The sequence below is a fragment of the Osmerus mordax genome, chromosome 18 (assembly GCF_038355195.1).
Source record: "Osmerus mordax isolate fOsmMor3 chromosome 18, fOsmMor3.pri, whole genome shotgun sequence".
Classification (NCBI taxonomy): domain Eukaryota; kingdom Metazoa; phylum Chordata; class Actinopteri; order Osmeriformes; family Osmeridae; genus Osmerus; species Osmerus mordax.
The window spans coordinates 9,580,633-9,593,181 of record NC_090067.1 but is presented as its reverse complement, the minus strand read 5'-3'; the positions used below and the strand labels follow the sequence as shown (position 1 = coordinate 9,593,181).

Sequence of the window (12,549 nt, the reverse complement as noted above, 5' to 3'; positions counted from 1 at the left end):
CTATGTGCTAACAACACCACAGCAACAGCATTAAAATGTATATATTAGCATCATATAACATTAAATCAAAACACATTAGATAATATATTACTCGGGAACTCACTGGAGATACCTTACCCTCATGCAAATATGTATACATACACACGTGCGCACACACGCAGATGCACACGGTATACATTTCGAAGGGGCATAATATTTCCCTCATGAAACATACATGATCTTGAAGTGTCAATCTCAACATTTGTTTTTATTATTTTTGTTTATTAAAGCAAGCGAGCGCAAATGTTTGGATGGATGAGGCTTACTGAAATGCCACTGATTTATAATGGCTCTAACTTGACAGAGGATGACAAATGTTGAAAGTGATCGGGTATAGAACGAACAGACAGAATAGGAGGATTGGACAGAGTTGGGGGAAAGTGTCTGTAGGTAGCGTCCTCTCTCTCCCTCTCTTTCATCCCCCTTTTCCCCTAGTCTCCACGGCAACATGCCTGGAGGGCACTCAAGAGAGGCGTCATCACTGACAAAAACAACAGAGGGAGAGGGAGAGAGAGTGAAAGGAGACCAGAGCGAAATAGACAGCGTGTGTGAAAGAGAGAGAGGGGGGTAAAACCATGTAGGCTGTCGACCTACTATGCCTTGGATAAAATCATTTGAGTTTTGAATTTGAGTTAAATGAGTAAAATGGAAATCACTTGACAGTGAACATTCACAGATGGTGGAATTATCACAATAACTTGAATGCTTTGGATTTTATGGTGCCTAGAAGTAAACTTTTATGTGATTGCAGCAGTTAATGAAACAGGCCCAAATGTTTATGCCTGCAACAGGGAAATTAATAGTTCCATCACTCTTGGTAGATAACATGGTAAAACCACCAGCAAAATGAAGCCTGTTAATTAACATCTTAGAATTCTGATGAATTAATTAGAGTTTGGGTGAGAATCTCTCTCTCTCTCTCTCTCTCTCTCTCTCTCTCTCTCTCTCTCTCTCTCTCTCTCTCTCTCTCTCTCTCTCTCTCTCTCTCTCTCTCTCTCTCTCTATTACACACACACTCACACACAACATGGTTGGGGCGGTGCAGAATATGGACAGAGAATAAGCGTATCCTGTCCATCACCAGAGGGCGGGATTGTTGCATGGCGCGCGCGGAGGTTTTTGAGGCAGCGGCAGGTGAGACAACCTTCAATAATTTCTACGAACAGCCCGAGGCTTAGCCAAGCTTACTCAATTGTTCTCTGAAAAACTGGGAACACATAATAAAATAAGGATTCATGTTTTTAAATCAACTCTATTTTACCACATAACTGGCAGCTGTTCAGTAGAAAGAAGCCTGTTCAGGACGAAAAGCGTCTTCTGAGGTGAGTTGCCAGTGATGATGAGGTGACTTGCAGCCTACTCTCATCTCTCACACGGGACTTCGAATGTAGCCAACCTGCCCTATCTCCCCTTCTACCATTGTTTCAAATCTGTGGAGAGTAGGCGCCATAAAAAGGAATACCCAAAGCGCTGTGACTGACTTCAAAGTGCGCAGCAGTACGTAAAAATAGCAAAGTTGGGAAGAGGATGCAGAAATGGGGCTTGTCGCTATGGAATTTGAGTTAAAGAACACATAAGCAGTCCAAGTAGCATAGTCTGTTCGTCTCATCTGAAGCTGCGGGAAACATTTCAACGGCGTTTTGCTGACCGGTGGGATGTTGTGAGACATTCGCTCCTCGGGACGGAGAGACTGAGAGCGAAGACTGTAGAGAGAACAAGGGGTCGCGAGGAACTGAAGGATTATGGCTCTTGCAACGTTTTCTTTCAGCCTCTTAACGCTCGCCCTCACAAACTTGCACCTGGCTCGAGCCAACAACCGGCATGCTGTTTATTGGAACAGCTCAAATTTACAGTAAGTGAATAAACATCCTTAGCTATCGTATGGAGTGTAGTTCACAGTGTATTGTATGCTTAATGCTTGTCTGTGCACGTGAGTCGATTGTCACATTAGCAGCAGGAATCGAACCTGGCAGATGTCAACCTTTAAAAAATGCAAGGACATAATTACGAAGGGGAAATATCACACGTTTTTAAGTTACATCATTTTGCTTGACAAATGAAAGTTGTGATTAATGTTCTGCAATAAATCAATGACCTATATGCATTCCAACATGCCATTCGTGTCAACAGTGTTTGGAAACGCAAAAGTATATTTTTATGTTTCAACAGTTTTTTATTAAACAAATGTGCTACCACAGTCCCCCAAACTAATAGGTTTTGTTTGCCTTTTGGTAACAGCTGTACTGCTTAAATGTTGCTAACCGCATGTAGGCAATATACTGGATGTAGTCTTCTGTATATTTTATGGCCTCTTCTCACAGTTTACCGTCCATCCATGCCTACCACTGGCAGTGATGAGTCATATCTGTCATCTTTTGACCCTCTCCACTCAGTTCTCTGCTTTTGTTGTCTTTCACATTATATTGACTTCTTTGCCCCCAGCCTCCGCCCCTACTTTGCAAATTCAGGAACACACATACTCCAAGAGACACACACGTAGACAGACAGCCCCACCCCCCTCCCCCCTCCACCGCCACACACATACTCACACACCAAACACTTCATCCCACCTTGGACTAAAACCCCACACAGTACCTCAGGTACAGTACACCTCCACCTAGACCTTTCTAACTCAATACTTGTTAAAGCAGTTGCGGCAGAGATCGATGTGGATTCTGGTGCCTTTGTCCCCTCATTAGTTAACAGTGAATCCATCTCTCTCACATTCCTTTATCTTCTCCCCTCATCCCACTCTCTGCTCCTCCTCCTGCTTTATCTGTTTTCCTCCTCTGGCCATTTATATTCAACTCAGACTCTGCTGGTCTCTCCTATCACCTCTCTCTATCGCATACTTGGTTATTTTCCTCCCTCTTATTTTTCTACTGTCTCTCACAGCCAGCCTGTCCCCCTCAATTCCTTTTTTTTGCATCTCATTACCACCCCCCCATCTGCTCTCGTTCCCTCATTCACCTCCAGAACCCAGACTGAGAAAGAGAGAGGACATGACAATAATTAAAAGGGACGGAGAGATTTGAATGAGTCTCAATGCCCATTTTAAGCATTTTGTCAAAACACAAAAACTAGGAACATCCCCTGTATCCTTGCTCACAGCATTAGTTAGGTATCTTAATCAACACTTTGAATGAAAGTAGCCAAACGAGCACAGTACAAATGGCAAGTCAAGTTCCTTCTAGCTTCGGCTGCGATTGCAATTAAGTGTGTCAGTATGAATATGAATCGAGGGGAAGCATATTAGAGGAGACTAATTAGCATTGAGAGTGTGTGTTCAAAGTGCTGTGAGGATTCGCAGGTTTGTGAGTGTCACAATCTGTATTAGCAGTATCTATCATTGTTAATTATTCATTTGCTGTGTGCTCCGTCTAGAATGACTTGCACAGCATGAGCATGCGAACGCGTTGTACGATACAATCATTCATCAAGTGTTGGCACATTTGGCAGCTTAATGTAACATTTTCAAGAATATTTTCCCATATTGATGTATTCCAGGGGTAATAATGATGTCTGTGTGGGACTGGGGCTGTGTGTGTATGTGTATGTGCTTAAAATCTCCCCCATCCTCCACAATAAGATAAGAATCTGTAAAATAATGCAAAAATTGACCCAGTTTGCAGGTAGCAGACAAATCCACAGAGGCAATGGCAGGAATACTGATAGGCGATCAAGCTTTAAAGGCCGTAGGCTTCAGGCCACACTACACCACTGCTGTGTCCACAGCCTGCCGCAGGCCTCACTTACCCGACCCAGCCGTGGATGCTATCTCAGGGTGAACAGCGAGGAGCCAAGGCTGGGGCAGAAGGCCAGGGACCAGGGGTTTCAGGGAAGAACTCTGGGTGAGGCCTCACTGTTATACCCTTGAGCGAGGCATCCAGCCCAGATGGCTACAGAAAATACCCAGCTGTGAAAGATGGGATCACATGGAAACCAAGCTGTTTGTGCGAAGGCCATGAAAACAGCTTGTTATGGTTCTTGACTCTGCCGCAACTTCAAAGGAATATTGCCATTTTGGCATAGTTATTGCAACAGTAACATATCACCTTGTGGTTTACAAGTAGAGCATGTCACACTGTAGGATGAACTGGTTTATCTTTTCCATTTGGATAAATTCTTAAGAGGTGTCACGAACGTCCAGACAAAGTGTGTTGAGGTTATACGGAACCTTTAAGTGCTTTGATTTCAGCTGTGATTTGACTGCTTTAGCGGCTGTACAATATCTCCATTAAAATGTGTTGCTCTCAGCTTCCACTCTCGGCTTCCGCTCGCAGCAGTGCGCCCAGCCAACTCGTTACAGATGTCCCTGCTAATGGCTGACTGAGGCAGGAAAAAACGCACGCGCAGGCCATTAAATCATCTCGGATCTGAGGCCATCTGCCAATTAGAGAAGGGAGATGTGGAACATCTTGAGGAGCTCGCGGGAGCCGTGCGGCTCCATGGAGTCATATCACCGCCGCCGCCAGTGGCCTACACTCCGGCACCCCATCAGGTGTTGGCCGTTGTCACTGGTGACATGGACCCGCAGGCTCATAATTGGCTGCTCTCTGTCAACATGATCAAAATAACAGTGAGGCTTCCACTCAGTCACTCCTGCACTTTGATCCCCGGATAAAGGCTCACAACTTAGCAGTTGACTAAAAAATAAAGACTGCCAGGCTTTGTAGAGATGTGGGAGGGGAGCAGGGAATCACTGTGGAAATGTAGCACACCGTATTGCTCATACAGCATAGCCATGGCTTTCCAAACAAGATAAAAGCTCTCTGTTCCCCCTCCTGGCAGACTTCAGTGAGTTATTGCTCTGTGTGTTTCCATACCACATGCAGTGACCCTGATTTGAGACATTAAATTGAGTCTGTCAGGACCCCCCAAGCCAAATATAGAAAAAAACAACTGTTCTTGATACACCATATCCGGTGTTACAAAATAAATTATCACCTCCACAAAGCGCTTTCCTGAGAGTTGCGCAGGGGGGTGGCGGGGGAACATGATCAATGTGTAGCAGGTCTGCCATCTTACTCAACCACATAATTAACCAGCGGGGCTGTGTGGGGGTGTGGTGAGGATGGGGAGGAGGGGCTTGGGGGGGCGGGGAACCGTGTGTGGGGGGGTGTGGCTAGGGGACATTAGTGAAGAGTAGTGACATCCAACTTGGTGGTCGTCTGAGATACCCACCTTGAGAGGGACAGTGAACGGTCAGAGAGTAGCGAGACAGAAAGTGGATAAGGGAGAGAGGAGGAGAGAGAGGAGAGGAAGGCGGCGGGTAGGTTAGGAAGGCACAGAGATCTAGTAGACCGATCTACTGAAGTGAGAGAATGAAGGATAGAAGTGTGAGGAACATTTTGGAATTAAGTGGTGGTGGGTAATGAATAACAGGAGATGGGAGTGATGGAAACTGTGCTGGAAAGGTAAAGGTAGAGTTTGAGATTGAGAGAGAATGATTGAAAGACGAGAGGGAGTGAGTGGGAGTGTTATAATTTTTTGGTTTCCTTTTTCTTTCAAACCACATTTAAAGTCATTTGTCGCCTGTGCTGCAGCTGCCGTTTCTGGGGAGATTATACTTGTGGGAGTTGACCGATGCTAATGTGGACACACGTGGGATCATTCATGTGGACCAGTGCTCAAAGACAATAGTGCCCGGCCTACGCAACACAGCGCAACCGGCGCATAGTGAGACACTAGCGGATTTGCTAGATGATTACATGCAAGGCTGTCTGCTTGACTCGCTCTCTGAGCAGTCTCGCCAATTTAGCATACAAATGCGTCTTATTCACTGGCATTCAATTTGTTCTTTTCCACATCCATTGTGCCTCACAACCGTCTCAAATAACATTAGATAGCATGCAAATATTTTTCCAAGTATTTTTTTCCCCTGTCTTGTAGTGCCAGGCTGTGGTGCTGAATGATAATAAAGTGTTTAACACGCTAAAACGTGTTCAGTGACTTTCAGTACTGAATTAAGTGTTTATTTATTTATGCAGTTTGATTGTGTAATTAAAAAATGTTTTACAAGTGTATTTTCAGATGTTTTCATGAAATATGTCCAACACATAATACATTAAGTACATTGAAAGGGCTGTCAAAGTGCACACGTGAACAAAAATGGGGGTAGTCTAGGTGGACTAGGGACCTGTTTTTTCCTTTGATGTATTTGGTTGCTAGTCCAGGGTTAGTCTTGCAAATAGCTGAAAGGATGTTTCAGCTAAAAGCAAGCTGAAAGGATATTTAATGGTTCTTAAGGGTCCCAAGGGTGAGTGCGTCAATCAATACAACTGCATGGGATGGGAAAACAGTACTGGTTCATGGCTTAAAAAAAAACACTCAAACCAAGGCTGCACGCCCAGCTACAATCAATCCCAGACCATCAGGTGATCAATGTTCAAATGCATTTTTAATTTGATTTCAGTGTCAGTAAATTGCCGTAAAGTATTCTTGGGGTGGATTTGAAAAGATCAAGTATTGACTTTTGGTAATGTGTGTGTGTGTGTGTAGGCATGCTTGTGCAGGCTTGCAACACAGTTCCTGAGTTTAGGCCTTGTCATGGCAGTTTTCTTCACACCTGTTGAATTCAGACAAAGGTAGAACCAGGAAAACAACAGAATGTTTCAATCAAAATATGTCTTTAACATCCTTACAAGCTCAGAGAGACAGCTAACTCCTTCACTAGGTCTCTAACGCACATCTCAAAAACTTGCTTTCTTAAAGGGCTTCAGACAGTCAGTGGACTTTGTGCACTTGCACAAACAAAGTATCTACAGATGTGTACATGTAGTGGTTGTTAGTACTCCTCGTGCGTTGTGTCTGTGTATGCAACAGACGTGGTCTTGCAAGCTGTCAGAGTTTTACGGACCGTGTTCATCCTTCACCGAGAATCGAACACCCCATCTCTGACTTCCCAAGCGCGACCACTACCAGCTATGCCAACGAAAAGCTAGCTATTCATTGACACGGGTGGCCTGTTACATTCTTGAGGAGTGAGTTTCACCGATTCACACCGGCTACATACACACAAGCATTGTTTCCAGCAGTCAGGCCATAACTTACGTAACAGCCTAACAGCAACGTTTTACCTCAACGCAGGTGGGCCTTGTACTGCTGCACAAGACGAGGTGGAGGATTTTCTGAGGCAGCGAAGTGTCACCTTGTTTTGAAGGCCCCTATCGTATGAAAGGATCAAAGGATATTTTTTCAGCAAGATAATAGGGTTATCAGTTTAACAGTGAACAGTTTTTCACCAACAGCAGAAAAGGGGCTAACCTGGTTTAGATAGTAGAGTCTAGAAGTACCACTGATGTGGAAATGTAGTTGGAAGTACATTTTCTCTGGTATAGAACTGTTCCATGTAGTTACATGGTAATATACAGTATATAATCTTAATATTAAGTGTTGCCCAAAAATGTAATGATAAATACTTTAGTCTCCCTAACTGAACTATTATAGAACTATTATATTACTTTGCAATATTTTGCATTCCCTACAACTGTTGCACATTTCAGCATGAAAGTCCTGGAATCAGACAAGCAAAGCTCCAATTTATTTCTGCCACAATAGTGCAAAGAGTCGTGGTTTCATGAGACTTGATCTCACAAGATCTGATGACAATAATCAGTCCTGAGTGATAAGCCACTGACATTAATGAGAGTGGCTTATCTTATCTCTTAAAATAGCCCTCTGTGGCAGGACTACCAAATCTGCCAGCAAAAGAACAAGGTACTCCAGCGCTACCTCTCAACCTCATTATCATCAGAAGAAATGCATTGTGGGCATTGTAGTCTCCCTTCAAGGGCTCTGTAGGGAGGTGCCATGGGACCAATCTGTGTTAGGCCATGGCTTCTCAAGATGAACATGCACTGAAAACACAGACCCTTCACATGCTATCAAAAGCCATTAGTATTCCATCCGCTCCAAGGTTATAGAGACTGCACTTAACCAGCTCTGTAAACCCAGAGGAGATAGCCCTGATCCAGACAGGTAGAACCAATTTCAGACTCAACGATTTGAATGCAAATGTTCCTTAGCAGAGGCCCCTTCTTCTTTCAAACTCCTTTTCTTTGGGTACGGACTCTGTGAGCACTACAGTACATTACTCCGGCATTGCTGTGAGGCACCCATCTCCTGCTGGGAAATTGTATCGCCTTTGTAAATTGTCTGAATGTAGGAAAAGATCAAAGCCACTGGATGGTGGATGATGGTCACCAGACAGATCGGCACCATTAGTGTAATGGACATTGCTACATGGACTGGAAAATATGATGTACTTTGTCAATAATGTTATTTTTGTGTCTCTTCCAGAAGGGCCTCGTCTTGTGTGAGTGTGTGTGTGTGTGTGTGTGTGTGTGAGACTGATCCTGCTATGCTACAGAAGCTGAACTAGCACCTTCAATACATCCCAATTCCTTCAGTTTACACACACATCTTCGCCCTGTCATATCGTGTTCACTGATTGTGTAACTCCCTACAGCTCCTGAGCCACCATGGATCTTGCCCTAATCCTTATGAGTACTTCAACAATGCTGTCAGTTTTGAAAAGCAAAAAGTCTCCTCTTGAGCTCCATAGTCGAGGCATTAGTCCATTTATCAAATGGGGGCCATTCGAGTTTGGATGTAATAATTAGGGATTCTGTTATAATTGAGAATTTGCCGATTGAAGCTGTAATTATAGGAAGGTTTGAGACCCTTTGACAGCTGCTGTCTTCATAATGAGGACATCTAAAGAAAATTGAAATCTCTCTCCAGTGATTTGCACATTTTAAAGTGACTAAATGTAATTTGACCCCCTTCAACGGCAGCAGTAGCTGCCATTGCCTCTAGAAGTTGAGTTGTCCAGTTGTAATGCTGGGGGCTTTAACATTTAAATCAGGACAACTTCAAGCGAAACAGTTTCATTACAAATATGATAGCCGACTCTTTCGAGCCTGAAAGTCAGAAGTAAGTGGATTGGACAGGAGGGCTACCTGAGGGTGCAAAATGGAAGTGAAATGATCGCGTGGAGAGAGATGGGAACTTGGTTTAAGAGGGGAACTAATGGTGAGCTCACCTTTGTCAAGCAAGTAGCGGTTCTTTGAAAGAGCTATTACCAGTTTAGACTTGCATCTTTAACAAAAAAAGAGCTTCCTTTAGCTGGGGAATGACAAAGTCATGACGGTTCCCACGTCAACATTTAGAATACAAGACAAAAACTGTTAACCAGTACTCAAATATGTACTTTAAGTCTGGCATTGACACTGTTCATCGGTCCAGTTCTGCTGTCCATGTTTAAATCTCCTCAACCTCATCATTTAATCTGGTCTCGTGTTGGCCTGCATCAAAAATCTATTTGGAATTCATTTGCCGCCTTGATGTGTAAATTTGGTGATGGTTTATACATGAGCTACCACTACATGCATAACCATGCCTTTTTTCTTCATACACATGCACATGTTTTAATCCCTGTGTTATTCACGTTGATTTAACACTATCTATACAGTACGTGACTCATTCTACACTCATCTTTGTATTCCTTCAATGGGCGTCCCCTCTTCGGTTCAATGTATGTGCGCTTGACTGAGCTGTGTGAGGGTGTTTGTTCACCAAGGTATTTGCCATGTCAGTTATGCATTGGTACTGTAGGTAGACTTTGTATGCAGGCATTCTTCATCCTTAGTTCATAGCTTGTGTGCCATTTTATTTTTGTATGCCGGCCTGTAACTGTATGTCTGACAGATGACGGTATTGCGCTCTGGGAATAGTGTATGCTTTGTGTATACGTTGAGCTGTGTGTGTGTGCGTGTGGCAGAATACTGTAGCCATGGGGCTGTGTGTGTATTTGTGTAAGGACTGACATGTAGTGTATGTGTAAAAGGGGCCCGTCTCGGTGTAATGCCATGTGATGTGTTTAGTGATGGTGCAGAACGATGCAGTACGGAAAGGGGGAGACACACTGCCCATGAGCACAGAACCCAGATCCTCAACACGCTGTGTGTGGGTGGACTGAATATCAATGTCCTGCTGCGCTCTGTGCATGTGTCTGTGTGCCAGTCTGTGTGTGTTTTTGACGGAGAGAAGGGGGGTAGGATTTTAAATCTGAGTGTATACAAGTTTTAGCATGAGGGAGACGGTGCACTGTACTGCACGTCTTTCATTACTTGGCAGTGACTTCTTTTAAACGTATATTCATGTGGGAACCTTGTTCGTCGGTGTATGTTTCCCGGTGAGAACAAGATACTTATCGCTCCCTGTCTCCCACCCACCGATTGCCGGCGTTTCTCTACCAGCTCACAGGCCGCGGGTGCATGTGAGGTTTGTGCGTGAGACACGGCTCGATCTCTCTCTTCCTGCTGAGCTGTTTGAAGTGTTGTTGCTCAGCCTCCTGTTTTTGCTCTGCTCTCACCTTGTGTGGAGTCAATGGGAAGTCCCTGCGGGCCGCGCTCCACCGCATTGCCGTGCGTGGGCAGAGAGCGGACAGTCCCGCCCATTACCTCCCTTTCATTTAAAGCCGCTCTGACAGCGCGTGTCTGCGCGTATTGATGGGTAGACGGTAGTAAGAGGAGTGTTTGTGCTGGATGGGATATCCTTATGTTATCTGGAGGATGTGTGTGCTTGTATGTGGTTTTCCGTGAGTAGATAGTGAGGAGATAGATGGTTGTGATAAATAGATTTGCTTTTACATCACTTAAAAGATTCTGTGCCACTTCCCAAGAGGGTGTGGGAGAGGTGGTAAAAGTAGTGCCGATATAACCAAAAATGGAGCTGAAGAAAGATGTGAAGTATTATGGGGGAGAGGAGGGAGGAAGAGAGGTGAAGGAGGGAGAAATAGAGTGGAGGCAGAGATGTTAAAGGAGATTGGACACAGTGGAGTGGGGAAAATGGAGGAGAGGGATGCAAAGGGAGATAGATAGATAGAGGCATTGAGAATATGAATGTTGTGTCATGGAGTGGAGTCTCGTCACAGACTTGTACCCTCTCCCCTTCTTCACACACAGACACAGTATACAAAAATGAATTCAAGACGCTATTGCACCCTTTCTAACATCACGCTGATCTCAACACTCATCAGACTGCAACAATTCTCAGTGTTTCTAGGACCATCCAGAGGAACCACGGGGACTGAGTTGGCCAGTAAACAAATGTCACCTCACAGTTGTACAGTCCATGTAAAGTCAATACTGGAAGAGTTCTGGAATGTTGTCCTCGAGATAGAATACTGTATGAATCATTCTGGTTAATTGAGAGGTGACTTATCTTCAATCTTTACTCATTTGTAATATCAGGCTGCACCGAAGTAGGCTGTCTGGGGCTCCAACACCTGCTCCACTGGCCGATTTACACACAGCAAACATTGACATTCACACAGACACAATCACACGCACAAACACACACACACACACACAGTGTCTGCTGAGTTACCACTGTGTCAGGGTTTCCAGATCCCTGCCAGCACCTGTCACCAGCTGGATCCACAATAAGCTGCAGGAAGAGGGGGAGCAGAGAGCTGCAAGTGTAGGAGGGAGAGAGAGATATAGGGAGGGAGCAAGAGGGAGAGAGAGAAAGAGAGAGACATGTAGGGAGGGAGTAAGAGAGAGAGAAAGAGAGAGACATGTAGGGAGGGAGCAAGAGAGAAAGAGAGAGAGGGAGAATAGGGTGGTGGATGGTGGGTGGGAAGCTGTAGATGATGCTCATTTACAATGTGGGGGTAGGGGCGGTGATGGCAGTTTGAGAGGGAGAGACCCCCTCTCTCTCTCCCAGGAGGCTGTGTGTGTCACAGGTGACAGCCAAACAACAGGGCCAAGCAGCGGGCTGTCTGGGACTGAGACAGAAGGAAGAGGGACAGACAAGAGGAGGGGAAGGGGATAGACTGACTATGGAGTTTCACATATAGCAAGAGAGAGAGAGAGGGGGGGGGGAGAGAGAGAGAGAGAAGAGAGAGAGGAAATGTATTTTTTGGTGTCAGAGGAAGGGACCCCATTCTGCAAAGTTAAATGATGCAGATAGGAAATTAACATATGCAGCCTAGGGTGGTTGTTTGTGACGGAGAAACAAGTGTAGCACACAAAAGTAGTGGTGGATTTTTTGCCGGTGAAAATTGTTGTTGAGTTGGACTCTGAGGCATTCATACCCCGAAGGGCAGATCGAGACAAAAAAGCTCCCTAATTGAGTAAAGCGGAAAATGGCACTGTAAATGACAATTATGTATGAATATTTATTTGATGTTGAGTAGAGCTCTTTGTGAAAGCATCTCAATGCTTATACACACTGTAGCTGGCTTACGTAACTGCTGCTAGACTTTGAGTGCTTGTGAATGTGCATTATCAATACAAAGTAGTTGTTCCTCATATGCAGGGTTTTGTACTGAAGGTACAATAACCATTTACATTTTTAATTTGGGAGCGGCATGCATTTTAAGCAGTATATTTTGATAGGAGTTTCATTTTCAAGATTTCTTATTAACTACCTATCTGATGAAGATAATGTATAGTTTATTTACAGAAAAATTGCCTGTCTAAGGCATTAGCATTCCTGCTC

General features: G+C 44.5%; 1 protein-coding gene across 1 annotated transcript in view; it reads left to right on the top strand.

Annotated features, from left to right (window-relative positions):
* Positions 1-1,754: 1,754 nt before the first annotated feature.
* efna3a (ephrin-A3a) overlaps positions 1,755-12,549 on the top strand; it is a 38,803-nt gene continuing 28,008 nt past the window's right edge. The window contains exon 1 of the mRNA XM_067256205.1: positions 1,755-1,891. Coding sequence (XP_067112306.1) covers positions 1,782-1,891 — 110 coding nt within the window. The 5' untranslated portion in view covers positions 1,755-1,781. The remainder of the gene's footprint in view (positions 1,892-12,549) is intronic.